Source organism: Hesperophylax consimilis, chromosome 17, assembly GCF_061612785.1.
Source record: "Hesperophylax consimilis isolate HC1 chromosome 17, BYU_Hcon_1.0, whole genome shotgun sequence".
Classification (NCBI taxonomy): Eukaryota; Metazoa; Arthropoda; class Insecta; order Trichoptera; family Limnephilidae; genus Hesperophylax; species Hesperophylax consimilis.
In genome coordinates, this window is record NC_142852.1 from 34,797,703 (window position 1) to 34,817,752 (window position 20,050).

Sequence of the window (20,050 nt, forward strand, 5' to 3'; positions counted from 1 at the left end):
TTCGGCATGGATCGAAATTTTTCGGCCGATTTCCGTCGCGCCGTATTTTTTCAACTCGGATATTCGAAGTAAAGTTAGTAAAAATACGATATATTTCCGCGTAAATTGAAATTACGCGGCCGAGTTTCGTCGCGGCCGACCCTTGAAATTCAGATATTTGGCGTAAACTCGTAAAACTATGACATATATCCGCGTAAAATGTATTTTCTCGGCCCTTAACTCGGATATTCGAAATAAATTTGAAAAAATACGACATTCCAGTGTAAATCGATTGAGATTTACAAAATAATAATAAATATATATAAAGAACACAATTTTAAACTTTTTTCCACTTGTTTTTTATTTGACCGTGACCGGTTTCAGCCTGTTAGGGCCATCTTCAGACTGGTACAATTTTTGTCTTAAACTAGGGTTTATATACATAGGCAAATTACATTGAGGGGAGGGGTTAACATAGTAGGTTGATTTGAATTATGAGGGGTTTTTCGTGAAATATGATATTTTCCAAATAAGTATTGTTATTAAAATCAAATGAATTTATCTGTAGAACTATGATAATTATGCCTATTAGGACTATCAATTTAAGGATTTACCCAACATAAAGCTATCGGTAATCTATTGTGTGGTTAGGAAACATATTTTAATGGATTTTATATAATTCAAATACATATTTAGGATAGGTGACACACTGATTATAATGGGTATAGCAACGGAGATTTAGCAACTGATTCTAATTTTGTGTTCATAACATTGTTGGAGTTTACTTTTTTAGTTAGGCGGGTTATCTCTAATGACTCTAGCCTATCTAATTTATGACCTTTGTCGCAGGTATGTAAAAATTTTACATCTCTATCCTTGTCAAACGAGTGTTTATTCTCAAGTAAGTGTGCCGCAACATTCGACATTTCGCCTTTGTCATTTACCCAGCTTGAAAAATGTTCTTTTATGCGGGTTTTGAATGATCTACCTGTTTGGCCTATATAGTAAGACGGGCAATTGGCACAGTTGATTTGGTAAACTCCTGAGTTTTCCATTTTATCCCTTTTATCTTTATTATTTATTAGGATTTTACCTAATGAATTTACATTATAGAATGCTGTTTTACAATTGTCTTTATTGGTTATCCTAGATATCTTGTCATGTGTGGAACATTAATAATAATAATTGGATGACTTGTATAGCGCCGTTTTTGTGCAAAATCACCTCAAGGGCGCTGTACAAATTTATAATACATTTTTACAGTGATCTATGTTATTACTAACTATTTATGGAGATAATATACAGTACAATACTTACCTGGTAGGTCACTTGAGATTAACACTTAATTAACATTAACTAATGGTTTATTAGCGAAATTTAGATACAGGATTTAGGACATAATTGGATATAACTGGACTTACTCTCAGGAATGGTATATTTAATTTAAGGGTATGACAACAAGGTACAAAATATGACCCTTTATCGGTCATCACAAGGATCACATCCGTGAGCCAGAGCGGCAGGGTGAAAAACTGACCAATAGCATCCCTCCGCCCTAATCAGTAATAGAGACAAAGCGATGCGGGAAATGAGAAAGAACTCGAGACCAAAGAACTAATCAATAAACGCTCGGAATTAGCATAATCGCCATACGATTTGTCGAAAGAAATGCCACAATCTCAATGACAATAATTCTTTTTGCAAACTCTATTCAGGTAGATAGTATAATAATGAAAAAATGTGAATAAAAAAAGTGCAAATGAACAGAAAAATTTCCTATTCGAAAATAGAATTTTTACTGAATCATTAAAACGGCCACAAATTTACAGACAGAAGAAATGCAAAACAGTTGAGATTAAACAGGGCTTTGTTATGCTCAGTCAATTGATACATGCTAGTAGTTCTATGAACAGCGGACCTCGCATGAAAAAAAATATAAAAAATCTTGTAAGTAGGTATTTAAATATTTACCTACGTAATTAATAAATACATTTCACATTTGAAAAAATAATCTTTACTGATCCATTAAAAGGCCACCATCTTGAAACAGAACATATCCAACAAATTCACAGACAGATGAAATTCCAAATGATCAAGTTAAAACATGACTTTGCTACACTCACTCAAATATGTACATTGAATGCCATTTGCGTACTAGGAACAAACTTACCATCTCTTATTTCTCTGTCGCGAGAATGAAATTTTGAGTTGCCCGGTCTACAAAATTTATATATCTATGATCGCTCTTTTCTATGGTGAATCTTTTTTTGACAAGCAATCCGATCGTTCATTGGTAGTTTCCGATCAGGTAGCTCGGAATCAACCCAGGACTTGTACAGTAAATGCGTGCGGTACTGACCTGCGGGATGTACGTGGTGCGGCACCATGTAGGGTCCACCGTTTCCTGGGGGTCCTGCTTCTAGTATCACCCCGTTCCCCTGAAACCAATAGCACAACGCGTCAAAATCACATCGTCAATAATTAACGCTCTTAAAACAACGGTATGATGTCTTCCTAAGGCTTCATATATTCTCCTTTCTTCGTTCATTCACTCTATATGAGCGTCCCTTTCTTAATCTTACTCATTACGCTTACATCAACCTTGCATTCTTTGCAGATCTGCACATTTCTCACATAATCATACATGGTTTTACCGCACATACGCCTCAGGGATCTTCTGCAGCATTCAGTCTACTTTCATCCTTTCTCTGCCAGATTTATTTAGGTGGTTACCAGCACTCCATTATGGACTGCTAGCTTCGCCACTTTGAACAGTTTGGTGTCAGCGCCAACTGCGTTCAGTCCTCCATGAATGGAGTTACCTACATTTACGCTTCTTTCAATATCTCTGTCAGCCTTCCCATTTCTCTAGAACAGTGTTCCGCAAACTTTTTGTGTTCAAGGTACACCAATCAAATCAAGAAATTTCGGAGGCACACCAAATAAAAAAGCAATATTTATTTATTACTAAAATCAATATACCTAATATGAAAAGATTTTAGTGAGAAATGTGAGCCTGTTTAACTGAGCAAGGCGATCAAAATTTGGAGCAATCGTTGATAAGGCCGCTCTCATCTCTTCATTGATTGTCCTCAGGCGTTCTCTTTTTTTCGTCTTAATAGTAGTGAGAGTTGAAAATCCCAATTCGCATAAGTAGGTTGTGGCAAATGGAAATATATCTTCAACAGCACGCTTTGAAAACAGTGGATACTCATTTTTTATATGCAGCCAAAAATGTGCTAGCTCTAGTTTGGAATTTCTTTAGTTTTAATGTCCGATCAGTTTTTAACTCCATGAATTTTTCCTGCTCGTTTATCGGCAAGTTTCCAAGGGAAATGTTATCCGAGAGTGGATTTCGTACCCAGTCCATAGGTTGTAGGTCACACTTAGGAAAATAACAGTTAATTTTTTCTGCTAATAGCTCCGAGTGTTTCACTATCAAAGCCTGCACTTTGTTTCTGAATCGGCAGTCATGACATTTGGAAACAATTCATTACTACCATTGACAGCGTGGCTGATACATAATACCAATTTTGTCCGAAAACGTTAAAATATAAGAATTCCTGCCTTGCATTTTTCTGTTGAGCTCATTTAAATGAGCGAATATGTCCGCCAGATATGCAAGTTTTACTATCCATTCTTCTTTTTTAAACACAGAAGCAAAATCTGAACCCTGGGCCTCAAAAAACGTCTGGGACCACAGACATAAGAATATATAGACTAGAAATTAAAGGTGAGGGGTAAAATCAACTGTTGAAGAACGAAGGGGGTGAAGCTGACTGTGATTCGTCAATAAATCAATCTGACAGGATATAGGCATCTCGCATTATAATATCACCATTTAGTTCTTAAAAGTAAAATCTGCTTTTGAATGAAAAGACATTTTTACATGGGAGCGCAAATTACTCGCCACGTTATGAACTAATTTGCGAAGTCCAAATTCGGCAAAGTAAATTTCTTCTATTTTCAGAGTCGTAGTTAGTTTCAGAGTATTTAGTTAAGACACTTTTACAAATGTTTCATAATTTACTTACCCTAGTAAACAACGATGAGCACACTTGAGAATCGCTACATTGTGATGTGATAGTATATGTTTCTAAAACTGATCCATATAATACGGTGTGAATAAGCTTAAAATAAAGTAAAATAATGCTTACTTATGGAATGTAATACGACAATTGGGTTTATTCTCTTTTTCACATCTATTTTTACAAGTTTTCATATCACAAGCAACCATTTTGCCGTGTTATTTCGTAAAATCCCTCGACCATAGCTCGACGCTAGTTCGAACAAGAATGATGACGTCACATTCTCAAGATTCACGGGAAGCCATACGCGAGCCCAGCCGGCTCCAATGGAACCGGTATGGGGAGTGGGGAATAATACGCTTTTAATCACTTAGGGCAGGTCTACTAATATTCATATGTCTATGTCTGGGACTCATTTTTTAGCTCGTAAATCCGAAATAGCACTTTTCCGCGAGAAAGCCATCGTACTTCTGTATGAACAGAAGTGATTGATGATCTGCTCCCATTTGCTTTCTTATTATCTTCACTATACATTGATTTTTTTCCGCGGCACACCAACCGATCACCACGGTACACCAGTGTGCCGCGGCACACGCTTTGCGGAACACTGCTCTAGAACAAACATCCTAAATACACACCAACACCATTACTTCAGACTTACTTCACTGTCTGTCGCTCACTTCGAGAGCTGATAATAAAAAGACAATATTACCTGCCACTGCGGGTTGAGCTCCATGCCGTTAGCTGGTCCGTGGTAATAGGGTCCGTTGGGCGCTGCAGCAGTGGGAATTTTCATCTTTCAAAATCCAAAACGCAAACAAAAACTTTAACCAATAACACCTAAAAACAACTATATATATATATCTATTCAGTTTCTATAAAACATACACTCGAAAATGTAATAAAAATTATTGCTCAAATCTCTTGAATATAATATATTATTATATTTTTAATATTAAATTTGAATATATTTCTTTGTTGACTTAAATTTGGTCAGTGTTTAAATTAAACAGAGTGAAAATTAAAGGCCAATTCAGTGTACTGTCGGCAGTTTGGCTTTTGAGTTTGGGCGATGCTGTTGAATTGCGGAATTTGGCTTGGTCATCCCAGTGAACCATTTCTAGATGCAGTGTTTCCGGAATGCTACGACAGTCTGAAAAGTAAAAAAACAAGCAATTAGATAAGTATTATTTTTTTACAAAGTTTCTTATGCATAGCACAAAGGATAACAAGTTAATAATTTGTTATTTTTTAATTAGGTAATTAGCGGAATGAGTTAATGATGAATGTAAGTAAGTCTAAAGTCATGGTGTTTGAAAGAGAGAGTAAGAAAACAGTGTGCAATATAGTTGTGAATGAGGAATACTTGGAGCAGGTTGATGAGTTTGTGTATTTAGGAAGTATGTTCTAGAGAGATGGGGAGGCTGATATACTAGTCACAGCGATTGATTGTACGCAACGTCATTGTTTTTCGTTTTTCAAACAAGACGCATGAGAAGAAAGAGGACGGACGTCAATGAGAGTAAATGGAGGACCGAACGCAGTTGGCATTAATACAAAATTGTCCAAAGAAGTGAAGCTAGTAGGCTACAATGGAGTGTTAGAACCTACAATGGTGTATGGTCACACGAGGACAATACAATAGTGTCTTGCTAGTGAACACCCTCGACCGCACAAAGCAGGACAATAATATAATACAAGAATTCTACACCAGTTTCAACACGGAACGCTGTCAAACTGGATACACAACAACGCGAATTACGAGCGATTTCACGAGTACCGAGCACCAAGAGCCATGAAACATACGCGCGGAGCGATTGGCTATTTTCCTACTGTCTTGTAGCGGACAACGCTGCCGGGCGCGGTGGCCTGACTATCTCTGGGATTGTGCTTTGGTTCATTATCTTGACTACCAAACTACTGTTCACACTAGTGGGTAACAAATCAGTATTGTACTGTCCTCATGTGATCGCTGCATAAGAAAGGGAAGCTTTGAAGGTTGAGGGGATGAAATGTTTATACTCCACTCACTTAATATTAACACTCACAAAAACGGCGCTATACAAATCTGATGGTATTATTAACTTAACGACTGTACAGTTTAGAATTATTGTAAATAGAAGTGGGGCCCTCTGTTATTTTCAAGAGGAACCATGGAAATTTTCAAACTAGTTATCCAATTATTATTGATTTCAACATTATTAGTACAAGAAACAACTATTTAACAAACCATAGAGGGTATTTTGTGAAGCTGAATGTAGTGGGGAGGGAAGAGGAAGGTGGGGGAATACCTAGCTATTCAGATCTGGTCACCAAACACGGCCAAATACATTTCAAGCAACGTTTCAATTCCGAATGGTGGTCTTACACCATGGCGATACTGAGAGCGTCTTCCACGAGCGAACGTGCCAAAAATATACTATATATTATATTTTAAATGAATAATTTGTGAAATAACACAAATCAATCAAATAAAATCAATTAAATTTTTTTATATTGCAAAATTAATTCAATTTCTTTATATCGAAAAATTAATTAAATTTTTTTATATTGAAAAATTAATTAAATGTTTTTATATTGCAAAATTAATTCAATTTCTTTTTATTGAAAAATTAATTAAATTTTTTTATATTGAAAAATTAATTAATTTTTTTTATATTGCAGAATTAATTAAATTTCTTTATATTGAAAAATTAATTAAATTTTTTATATTGAAAAATTAATTAAATTTTTTTATATTGAAAAATTAATTTAATTTCTTTATATTGAAAATTTTTTTTTATATTGAAAAATTAATTTAATTTTTTTATATTGCAAAATTAATTAAATTTCTTTATATTGAAAAATTAATTAAATTTTTTATATTGAAAAATTAATTTAATTTTTTTATATTGAAAAATTTATTTAATTTCTTTATATTGAAAATGTTTTTTTTTTATATTGAAAAATTAATTTGTATTAAATAAGTATAAAAACAAAAAATTAAAAATATCATTTTTAATACACCAATAAATTCAGTTGCTGTGGTCAGTTTCAGTAAAAATAACTTCGGATGGATTAAATAACTGAAACTAAGAACGTATTTTGTGCATGTGTTTTCATCTAAGGCGTAAATAGTTGTTTCTTGAAGTAATTAAGTTGAAACAAAGTGTTAATTTAATAATTTGTGGGTACTGTTAAACTTATATTCATTGTTTTAGAAGGGACCTGTTGGAAAAAACTAACAAAGCTTAAATGTTACTTATTTCACATATTAGCTGTACCCCGCCACGCATTGCTGTGGCTCCGCCTGTCTGTGCAGATAGAGAATCAATAGCGTGTGTTACTTTTACTTCCAACAGATGGCGGTGTTTTTAAAAAAAAAAAAATTTTGTCCCAACAGATTGCGCTGTTTTTCAAAAAAATCATGTTTTTAACTGTCACAGGTGACATACAGGGTGTATCGGCACGTACCCGACAAACTTTAACCAGCTATTCCTTAGTATATTTGGAGTAAAAAATCTTATGTGCACTTTGCTGTCCGGTAACGTTTTTTTTTAATAAATTTATTATTCATATTTTCACCACATGTCACCACTGTTTTATCCTTTGTCAAAGTTTGAAAACCCATCTGGGAATATTTTATTCGAATTCCGTTGAATAATGCACGTGTGTACCTATATTGGCGCACTTTTACAATGACAACGAAATGGCACGGCACCATTCGTCTCATTTTTAACTATTATTATTTAGTGTGTACGAAAGAGCGAGGACACTCTTTGACACACTTGCTAATAACAGCTGTTGAACACGAGAAACAATGCAAATGACAGTGACGGAGTGTGGATTTTTTATTTATTTTTTGTTTTTAATGGAAAAAAAATGTTACTGGACAGCATAATACATAAGATTTTTTACTCCAAATATGCTAAGGAATAGCTGGTTAAAGTTTGTCGGGTACGTGCCGATACACCCTGTATAATAGCTGAACCACAGCACACATTTCTGTGACTCAGTCATAACTCATAACTGAATGTGTTGATAATATTGTGAACGTGTTTATTAAAAAAATATTTTATCTTCGAAATATGTGCAAAGTAATTTTTGTAATTTGTAAAGTTTAATCTGTAACTAGTTGATGTGTATCCTTAGGAAATAGACATATACCACGGCGGACTTTTCTGTTGGCCTTTTTTCAGATATACAATTCCGTAGTACATTATTTTAAGATATCTCATAAGGTTTAGCCAGCGTTAGCAATATATATTTTTTCATCTCGATTACAAAACTTTGACTTTTATCTACCTTCTATAAATATAATATGCATGTTTTATATACAGGGTTTTCCAATAAGAGGTGTTGTATTGAATAGCCCGCTATTTCGGCAGATGTTACTTTTGAAGCTATCATTTGACAAGTAGAAACTACGCCATTAATAAAAATGGAACGATACACGCTTCAACAACGCATTGAAATTATTAAAATTCACTTGAGTGAATCAAATGCAAATCATCTTGAGTGATGAGGCCCATTTCCACCTCGGCGGCTTCGTCAACAAGCAAAATTGTCGCATCTGGGGCTCGGAAAACCCAAGAGTTATTGTTGAAAAGCCTCTCTATCCTCAACGTGTGACTGATGCGGTTTATGGTCCGGCGGAGTCATTGGACATTACTTTTTCGAAAATGATATAACTTCATACGAACAAAATCCATGGCAGAAACAAGTTTTGAAAAGGGAAATTTCGAACATTGATTGAAAAAAAATGTAACTTTAATGCCCCAAAGTAAATAGTGGTTTCGTTAAGTACTTACTTAACTGCTGCACTTTTAACTGCACAGATTATGGAAATTCAACTTAATTACTACAAGACACAACTATTTACATCGGGGAAGATGGTTTTTATTCCACGTCCCTCCCTTGTCAAACGATCTTGTGCTGCCATTTTGGATTTTTTTTGTATGCAGTAATGTTTGGCAATTGGTTTCGTTTCAATCTAAATTTCAAGCAAATAATTTTAATAATCCAAACTAAAAATCTAATAACCTGTTTTGAGAATGTCGCACGGCGTAAATAGTTGTTTCTTGTAGTAATTAAGTTGAAATGAAGTGTTATTTAAATAATATGTGCGTATCGAAGTAAGCGGAGAAGTAAAATCATAAATATTTTAATTCTGACGCTGTACGTATTTATTCTTTTCCACATTTTAATTAAGTTACCTAGAAGAGTGCAGCGGTGTCAGGAATGTTTACTTCTAAAATAAATGCATATTCATTGATTGATTTGCCGATGCATCACTTTCTTGTTTTGAAAGTGAATTATACAGACGTTGGTCACTGCAATAATCAACACCTTTTATAATATGTTTACAGAAGTGACTGCTAGTGCCAAAACTATGCGCGGGTGTAAACTGTGCACCTACAATTTCCTTAACACAATTCAATACTTCGTGTTCGAGAGGTGAAACAAAATATAGGTTATCCCAATTAATTGGGTGTTAGAAAGAAAAGAAAGTTAAATCACACCGCAATACATTGCGTATAATAAAACATGGAATAATGTAGGATCATCACGTTGTGGGTTTATTAAAATCAAAAACTGCAGAAAAAATATTCTGACAGATGGCGATCATAACCTATATCTTTTTCAAAACACGTCTGGACTTCGTCTAAAAATAGGCTACGACATTTGAAACATCCAGAAATAAAACAGGACGCGTACACAATTAAAACCACACAAAATACGACACGGATATACAGTTCAATGCGATTTGAATGAGTTTTAAAATTGAAACACCACGCTAAGAAAATATAACAATAATTACGCTAAACGTGTCAAGTCAATATGTGATTTACACTCGTACCTTTGTTTTTTTCATTTTGCGATGTGTTTTAAATCGCAAATAATCCCACGGGAACACAAATTAATCCTGCCGTATGTTTAGAGAGTCAAACAAGCACGTGTCTCTGTTAATCAGTTTTTACTCTTGGGTTCTTCCGCCAAAAAGTAGGTTAGGACCCCAAAAAGCAGCTTGATTTGTCCTTTTGTCAGGTTTTGTGGTTTAATGGCGTCCACTGGTGATGGAGGAGTGTTTCGGGAACGTGTCGGGCCGGTTTGAGTGAAGGGAACGTAAAAAAAACAATTGTAACCTCACAATTTGGCAACACGGTTAAACGTCTCTCGCGACGATTACCAGCCGAAGTCGTGGCGAAAATGGCGTCCGGCGTGAAGTTCGTTCAGTGCTGCCATTCGTATAAATATTATCATACTTTTACTTTTGACACGAATCATAGGTAGGAACTAGGAACCAACTTAAAGTTAAGGTTGCCATTGGCAGAAATAATATGCTTTTAACAACAAGGTAGGAACTAAAGGGTTTCATGATATTTCATCATAATAACAACTAAACACACCTTTAAAAGGTGATATAAAGTCATTAAAAGTGATACCGCCACTCCGAAGCGTACGTAGAGCCTTAGAAGGTCATAATAATGGTGCCAAAGCATTCCAGTAGGTGGTGTTATAAATTAGGGTCCTTTTAATTAAACTCCGTTATTGAGAACAAACTGAATCACTTTATTTAACAATAAATATACACTATCGCATGATGTGACTAGGCACTTTTTACAGTAAATACTCTAGATACAGGCTAGTTCCTGGGTTTCTTTAGGAAAGGTGAAACCTTTGATTGTTTTTGAGCAAGAGAGAGTTTTTAAGGAAACCCAACCTTTTATATGACAAAAGACTGTTGACAACCTTCAAATTCAAAAGGCCGCAAAACATGAATCGTCTTTGCCGACACAATTTAATCACAAACAAGTAGCAGAGGCGAGAACCTTTCAAAAACAATTTAATTTAACCTTCATAGGTGTCACTAGTGGTACATAATTACTCTGAAAATTATACAGGTGGAGTTTTATTGATTTATGTGATAAATAGATAAACATTAAAATTTTACAGTTTGAGGTTATGTGTATTGTATTATAATACCTATGACAATTTATTGTGCTTTTTGATTTAGAGGAAAATATTTTCGCATTACATTTGATACCAGATAAATTCGCTGTTTTTGAACTATTTCAAAACAAAATACCGTTCTTGAAAGCAGATAAGACTTAGTATTACAAATCGACGAATGCAATTAATTAATTTAAATACAAACAAAGATAAATTACACGAAACTGAAAACATATTTAAACTTGCACTTCACTTTTTTACGTTAAATAATATAAAAAAATATTTATTACAAAATTAACAAACCAAAATATTAAATTATTATTATTATTTTATTTTTTTTTTATTTTTTTTTATTTATTATTTAACATTATAAATGATAACAATATGCAGACTTATAAATAATTTGTTCATTATTATTCTATTTCTCCATAAGTTGAGCTCCAGGAGCTCGTGTTTATGGGAGGAGTCTTTACATTTAGTTCTAATGATTTAACAATAATCAAAAACTTTTGAAATAAATACAAACATAATATTAACATAGGTACACAAATTAGAAAATTGTTTTTTTAAAGATAATTAAAATAATTCATCTTTTTACAGATTAAGTAAGCGTGAGGAAATTAAGGGTACAATATATCAAGAAAAATTTAGAAAAGTAGTTTTTTTTAAAGACAATCAAATTAATATATATTTTTTACAGATTGAGTAAGTGTAAGAAAATTAGGGGTACAATATATCATTATCCAATTTTAGGGACTTAATTAACTTTTTGAATTGTTCATAATTCACAGTTTCGGTTACACTAATTTTATTTTTGGACAATAATATATTGTACCATCTCACACCTAAATACGAATAGTGGTGCTGAGCCGTGGTCGTTCAAAAAATTCAAATTAAGTTATTATTCTGACAGTCTGATAGTAAAAACTAACTAACTAACTAACCATCACGCCGTTTCCCCGCAGGGGTAGGCAGAGAGGACGGACCGCCAAACAACTCGGTCTTGGCACACACTCCTTGCCTCATTCACATTCATACATCGTCTCATACATACTCTTCTATTATTCTGACTCATGACATGGCCCGGCTCAAGCATCTGATTAACTTGGTCGTGCCATGTCTTCCTCGGGCGTCCCCGACTTCTGCTACCATTCACATTTGCATCGTATATTCTCCTTACACTCCTTTCATCGCTCATTCGCTCTACATGCCTAAACCATCTAAGCGTCCCTTTCTTTATCTTACTCATTACGCTTACATCAGCCTTGCACTCTTTGCGGATCTCCACATTCCTCACACGATTATACATGGTTTTACCACACATACGCCTCAGGGATCTCATTTCAACAGCATTCAATCTACTTTCATCATTTCTTTGCCAGTTCCATGCTTCACTTCCATACATCAGGGTAGGTACCAGAACTCCATTGTGGACTGCTAACTTCGCTTCTCTGGACAATATACATTGCAAAATGTCAGAAGTTTTAGGGGTTAAGAAGACAACTACTTAAAATCCATACATTTATTATTCAACACAAATTCCTAAGTCACATAATTTTAAACTCGGTATTCAGAGTACATACTATAATTACCTAATAAAAAAAATTATTAAAACTCTGAAATCGAAGAATTATATCCGACTTATGTTCAAAATTGTAAATGGTAGTGTAGACACTAGACAGCCTTGTTTTAATTAACCTCATTGAATTTCATGTACCCATAAGAGCTACTCGTTCTAAAACCATCTTTAATTCTAACAATTCTAAGACTGAACATTTCAAACACTCGCTTGTACCTAGATTACATGAAGTTAGTAATAGGTACGCAGATGTAGCGGATCTGTTAAACTGCACAGAAGCTAGGTAAAGAAGGCTATAAATCAGAGGTTCCCAAACTTTTTTGCCCCGTAGACCACTTGCCAAATTTTTTTTTTCCGTAGACCCCATGCCTGCCGAATATTGAATTTTCCTAAAACTATTAACGTCCCATGTGATTATCATTTATTTGTTTCGTAAAAACATTCCCTTCTCTTGCCTGTCCAATAACCGGGTGGCGGTATAGTTCCTCTGTCTTTACATTGTGCAGACAGGGGCGCCCTTGAGAGGTATTACACCAAATGAAAATGAAGCAGGATAAGCAACGGGAATTTCTTTCTGTAGCTGGCCCTACAGAACTGCCGCTTAAGTTCTTTGTCAGTGCTTATTCTGGTCAGTTCTTCTTGTCACATGATATCCGATTCTTCAAAGTTACATTTCCATAATCAAAATGTCTTCAAACTTAGTTTTGAAGTCTGTGTGAAGTACATTTAAATGTTGAACGTCATTATTACACTGGACGTTTTACAAAAACAAGTTGGGGAACTCGTAAAATTCGCAGCTTCCAATGTGCAATGTTTTGCTTGAATATATTAATTCTGACGAGAAAAGGAACGTAGACTTTATTTATATACCTCAACAACATTACGAAGTATCAAATAAGTAATTTCTCAGTTTATTATATTTGTATTAGTTATATTGTGTCATTTGTTGACTTGAGGTAAATGGGGGTCCGCTCGTATGTACCCCCATTTGAATCTCGTGGACGCCCAAATTTTCTCGCTGAAATAGACCCCCAGCAAGCCGATATTGACCCCTGGGGGTCGATATAGACCACTTTGGGAACTTCTGCTATATTTTTTATGTATTGTTTTGGTGTTTTATTCGTAGAACTTCATTTAATTTTTTTAAATAAATTTAAAATAAATCAAATTTAATAATTGAACAGTTTGATAATGGCCTTAAAAGCCGAAACAGCTGTCACATTAAAAACTGTAAAAATAACAGAAATACTTGCAGAACTTAATAATTATTATAACATTATTAAATTTGATTTATTTTAAAATTTAACAAAAAAAAACCTCTGCTATAAATCATTACTAAGTAACGTAAGTCTACTCATACTTGTTGATCATATATTTTGTATTTACTTGTACCTCCTTCTAGAGCTTGTATTAATTTTATACCTTCTGTCGTCATTTTATGGTCAAATGCCACAGTTAATTGTTATTCTGTGACATGAATTATGGTGTATGGTATATTTATACCGTTGATATTAAATAAATAATTATATTCTATGAAAATAGATGCTTAAGATTAGCAATCCTTGTCACACGCAAATTAATCCAACGCAGAAAGTTTGCAAAGTGGATCAATGGACTTTCAACTAGTATTTATTTAATTTAAAAAACATCGTAAATGTCACGGGAGACCGAAATTTCAACAACATTTTTTACTCCAAATACATTCCTTAACCCTAGAAGCCTTATCTACGCCTGCTAGGCGTACACACAATCTTAAATTCTATTTCTTTTTCTAACGGTTGAAGTTAGCGCCTCGTGCTCTTCAACCAACCTAGTGGCCGACCGGAGCTCGCCGATAGTACCTACATCACTAAGGTAAGTCCAGCCATTTTTGAGTTTTTGAGGTATAGTATGCCTGCAAGACGTATGTTTAGGCTTTGTGTAACTTTTAACGAAGATTATATGTTTTTACTTTCGTTAATTTTTCATCCAATTTATGTTTATTTTGGCATTGTTTCAGATACCAATATATCATGGTCTAATATACAGGGTGTATCGGCACGTACCCGACAAACTTTAACCAGCTATTCCTTAGCATATTATGTGCAGTTTGCTGTCCGGTAACGTTTTTTTTTAATAAAAAAATAATTAAACATATTTTCACCACATGTCACCACTGTTTTATCCTTTGTCAAAGTTTGAAAACCCATCTGGCAAATATTTTATTCGAATTCCGTTGAATAATGCACGTGTGTACCTATATTGGCGAACTTCTACAATCACAACGAAATGGCACGGCACCATTCGTCTCATTTTTAACTATTATTATTTAGTGTGTGCGAAAGAGCGAAGACGCTTTTTGACATACTTGCTTATAACAGCTGTTGAACACGAAACGCAATGCCAATGACAGTGATGTAGTGTGGAAATTTAAAAAAATTTTGTTTTTAATTGAAAAAAAATGCTACCGGACAGCAAAGTGCCAATAACATTTTTTACTCCAAATGTGCTAAGGAATAGCTGGTTAAAGTTTGTCGGGTTAGTGCCGATACACCCTGTATTAAACATACGATATTTTGAAAATCTTAGACTAAGAAGATAGTCACAGCGCCCTTGAGGTGTTTTTGCACAAAAACGGCGCTATACAAGTTATCCAAGTATTATTATTATTATTATTTCTCTGGAAGAAGCAGCTCCTGACGACGAGGACAGCCAGTTTGGACGACATTCAAAGCGAAGATGAGAATAACTATGTAACTGAAGAGGCTTTCCCTTTACAAGAATCTGCTCCCACTGAAGAAGCCGACTCAAAATTTCAAAAGCTGACCTAGTATTTGATGCTCCTCATGCTTTGCAATCTGCCAACTCAGGGCGAAATTATCGTGTTCCTGGAAATACTCTTTGCGGTAAGAATGGAAGCGGGATGTTTGGTCAACAAATAGGGGTCAATCATCTCAGCTTTGAATGAAGTCCGCACCTCTCGAGGACTAGCTCAAATTACAAATTAAATCTAGTGGGCACTATTAGATCAAATAAGCGGGAAATGCACGAAAAGTTGAAAAACTCGAGATCTCGACCTGTTGGCAGTTCTACGTTTTCTTTTGATGGCCCTCTGACACTTCTATCGTACAAGCCAAAACCTGCAAATATGGTTTACCTTTTATCTTGTGACGAAAATGCAATAATTAAAAATTCAAGTAGCAAACCAGACATGTTTTTTTTGTTATTTGTTTTTGGGGTGTTATGCCGTGTTGCGCTTACTCCTTCTTTAGCCAACGTTTCGGACAACATTGCAGTGTCCATCATAAAGGCAGGTGTGTTATTTGCTGATGATGGACACTGCAATGTTGTCCGAAACGTTGGCTAAAGAAGGGGTTAGCGCAACACGGCATAACACCCCAAAAACAAATAACAAAAATACTTGTTAATCTTAAATCATATTAAACCAGACATGATTAATTTCTAGAACCAAACAAAAGGAGGAGTAGATAAATTTAATCAAATGTGCTCCTCAATATGGTGCAAAACTAATATATGGTCAATGACTGTATTTTATGGCATCTTGAACATGGCTTTTGTAAATTCAGCTGTAATTTATGGCCACAACATGATCAAATAAACCCTTAAAAAAAAGAATTCATTAAAAAACTCAGCACAGATTCGGTCAAGCCTTGGATGGAGATGAGACTTGAAACTCTGACTTATATAGACAAAAAGACAAAATATAAGCCAAATTCTCGCAAAACCTACTAATTCAGGTAATAAACTTTAGGCACGAGAACCAGAGCTCAAACAAACATAAATACTGAGATTTTTGCTGCTAAAAAAATAGAATGTCGAAATTAGTGTGCTGTAAGTGCAAAAAGTCAGTATTTTCTGAGCACAAAGTTGATGTCTTTGTAGATAGCTCTAAAATTAAAGCTAGTAATTAAAAGCATGATTACTTTTAATGTTTGCCCTATGAATAAGAAATTAATGTTAAAAAAATATAATTTTATTTAAAAAAAAACATTATGTTCAAGTTGATTTTTAAGAAGATGATTTTTTTGTTTGAATATACGCATAATGATTTGATTCGTTGTATTAAATACCTGTGATAATAGTTTTCATTGATAAAACTGTGTTTTATTATTAGTTTATATACCAACCTTAACTTTTCGTCAAAGAATAGGGCACAATTAGGTATATTTTGGCCTACAGGCTGTCATTTACATGTGCGCGCCTCTTAGACGTATGTTAAGGCTATATGCGCCTATAAAATAGATTAGGCTTCTAGGGTTAACACCCTATGTTATATGCAGGGTGTTAAGGAATGTATTTGACTTACTTTAACATGTGATTCCTGACATTATGTGGAGTAAAAAATGTTGAAATTTTGGTCTCCGGTATATTATATATAAATATATTTTATATAAATTATTTTCCTGTTTTCAGCCTTACTGGTTTGCAACAAACATGAATAATTGTATGCATATAATTTGTACATTGTACAAAGTAAGTATGTACAATGTACATACTTACTTTGTATTTGAAACTTTGCTTTATTTACAATATCAGATGTTATTTAGATTTGATGTTAATCTTAGTATTAGCATTTGATTTTTATTTTATTATGATATTATCCATGTATTGTGTCAATTTCCTCTGTCAAAGCCCGATATAGCGTTAAGAGGAAGCTACAAGCCAAAAATGTGTATATTCTTGGTATACCTTATATTGTAGGTAATAGGCATTCAAATCGAAGGACAAACGGAGTCTAGAAACGTTCGATTTCAAGCACAAAACTTGTTTTTATTTATTTTGTGAATAATTTTATAAGAAAGCAAAAAAGTTAATCAAGTGAAACTGTCACAGATAATCTTAGCTATAATAATGTATTTTAAAAGTTGTTTCCTTTACGCGTTCATACATTTTTATAAAAATAAATATTTTTAGTAGCTTACATTTATATTTTTAATTGATTAATTTATTTTTTATTTGTATTCTACTCAAGCGAAACGATAGGAAAACCTTCAACTTATCTAAAGCATATTTTTTGGTATTCATAATGTACACCAATTCGTTATAAAGAATAATCAAAATAGTGATTTAGAATTGAAATAAAATAGTTCAGTTCCATTTTAAACTTTTTTTTGGTTACTAGTTGATGAATTATTAATAAAAAGACAACAACGCATTCTAACTAGCAACATTTTTACAGCAATTAAAATGGCGCATATCTTATATATTTTTTTATTTAAGAGTTTACAGAAATAAAAAATAAATATATATACCTATATATTATTTCTGTAAACTCTTCCTTATTTGATTACCTTTTACCCTAACGTAACACGCATGGCTGTATGTATGATATCTTGCAAAGAAAATGATAATGGAGTAGAGTTATGAATTAAAGGAAAAGCAACAAAAAAAAATTGGGAAAGCAATCACCATTCAAAACTGGGAATGATTATCTTTCTTTTACATTTCAGTATATTTATCACATTTGTTTAGTTTGCAATGTTTTCTGCATATTTCAAAACCGTTTTCAAAAACAAATACTGTTTTAGAAACTAGATAAAATTATATCTTTCCGATGTATACATTTAAAAATTGTACTGGAAAACTGGTAAAATTGTATCTTACGCTGATGATACAGGAATAATAGTAAATGGAAAATCCTGGCCTGAAACTTTTTTAAATGCAACAAAATGTATTTCATATGTCTTATCATGGCTAACTTGTAATAGACTTTTCTTAAACTATAATAAAACATTTTACCTAACTTTTTATAAAAACACTAAAAACAAACCTCCCAATAACCTTAAAATTAGACTACATAATGCTAACTGTAATAAAGTAACATGCACCACTTGCTTTGAAATTGGAAAAATTGAAAAGATCAAATATTTGGGTATATATATTGACAAATTTAAACTGGCAACCACAAATTAATAACACCGTTTCTAAATTAAGATATCTGACGTACATATTTTATAGACTTAAGGAAGTACTCAATGTTGACAAATTGAAAATGATTTATTTTTCTCTAGTGCAATCCTCAATTATGTACGGTATATTAGGATGGGGTGGCGCACTAGATACATTTATAAAACCACTACAAATAGTACAACATCATATTATCAAGGTTATATATAATAAAAAGAGTACATTTTCGACTGAACAATTGTACAAGGAATCTCAACTATTCAATCTCCGTAAACTATTTTTACTTCAAAGCCTGAAATATGTCATGAAAAACCAAAACAAATTTCAAAAATATGAACCCAAAATCAACTTTAGAAGAAATCATGTATTTTATACCCCACAAACCAATACCAAACTAATGCAAACTCACAGTAGCTTTATTGGACCTCGCACTTTTAATCTACTACCAAAAAAAATTCAAGTAACAACTAAACTAGCGCAATACCAAAAAGAATTAAAGTTATGGCTGTACAATGCAAATGTTGAAGCATTATTCATTTAATTTTTACTTTTTTCTATTTTGTTTCTGTATAGTTATTTTTATTTTATTTTGTGTTCTTTTAATTCATATATATTATCTTACAATCTTTATTTTTACTTTGATTTATTTTTATTATGCACCTCTTGCACAATCTTTTAGACTAACTTTAATTATAATCCTACTGTTTTTCTTTAATATGCTTACCGTTTTTTTTTAATTTTTACTGTTATATATTTTTTAGGTACAAAAATCTAATGTATTAACTTATATTACCCACGCACAGGCTGCGCCTTAGTGGGTTCCCTTTCCTATTATTATAAAACTTGTAATGTAAAATATATAAATTGGGAAAAAATAAAGGAAATAAAAAAAAAAAATAAAATAAACATAACTATTTGTAAATAATAAAATTTTAATATCAAACACGAAAAATGTTGTCAAAAACGATAACCACATTTTTACTTTTAAAATTGAGAGAATTCGATATTTCGAAAACATATTCGTTTTGTTTGGGGAATATGTAAGAAAACTGTAAATTCACTTTTTTCTCGTTCATATAATAAAAAATATATTAATTTAATTTTAAAGTTTAACCTATTGTTCCGATATTATTATGAATAATTCATTTTGGCTATTTTTTATGATTTTATTGATAGATTCCATTATAAATATTTGAGGCAAACTTATTTCTCTTTCTAACGTCAAAAAACTATGTTCTTTCTCATGATATAAAAAAGATAAAAATACTTTTATAAAATATGGTCTCCCTGTCATATATTATCCTCAAATGCTGGAGGAGTTACAACAATAAGTAAATGTGTTGTATTCTCGTCTTGGAAGGAGTTATTACTCCGCGTATTATAAAGGTGGCTAGATAGTCGACCTAACTAGAAGCTGGCTAATTGGAATCTGAAACAGTAAGTTTCTCTGAGAGCCTTACCACTGGCCCTGGCGACTACTGGCCACTTGATCCATCTTGTGGACTTCCACGCAAGCTCTATGCACTGCCATCTGTGCGTGCATCTATGAAGCTCTTACTTCCAAACAAAATGAAAACAAACAAAATAATGTTGTACGAGTTGTTTAATAATAAATTACAAATAA

The 20,050-nt window shown here is 33.2% G+C and overlaps 1 protein-coding gene across 1 annotated transcript in view; it reads right to left on the reverse strand.

Moving 5' to 3' along the window:
- The window catches only part of Paip2 (polyA-binding protein interacting protein 2), a 29,834-nt gene extending 19,626 nt beyond the window's left edge, over positions 1–10,208 (reverse strand). Inside the window, exons 1-3 of the mRNA XM_089641730.1 lie at positions 9,847–10,208; positions 4,720–5,160; positions 2,339–2,417 (exon numbers count right to left, since the gene is read on the reverse strand). Of these exons, the coding sequence (XP_089497856.1) occupies positions 2,339–2,417; positions 4,720–4,803 (163 nt within the window). The 5' untranslated portion in view covers positions 4,804–5,160; positions 9,847–10,208. The remainder of the gene's footprint in view (positions 1–2,338; positions 2,418–4,719; positions 5,161–9,846) is intronic.
- Between the last annotated feature and the right edge of the window lie 9,842 nt (positions 10,209–20,050).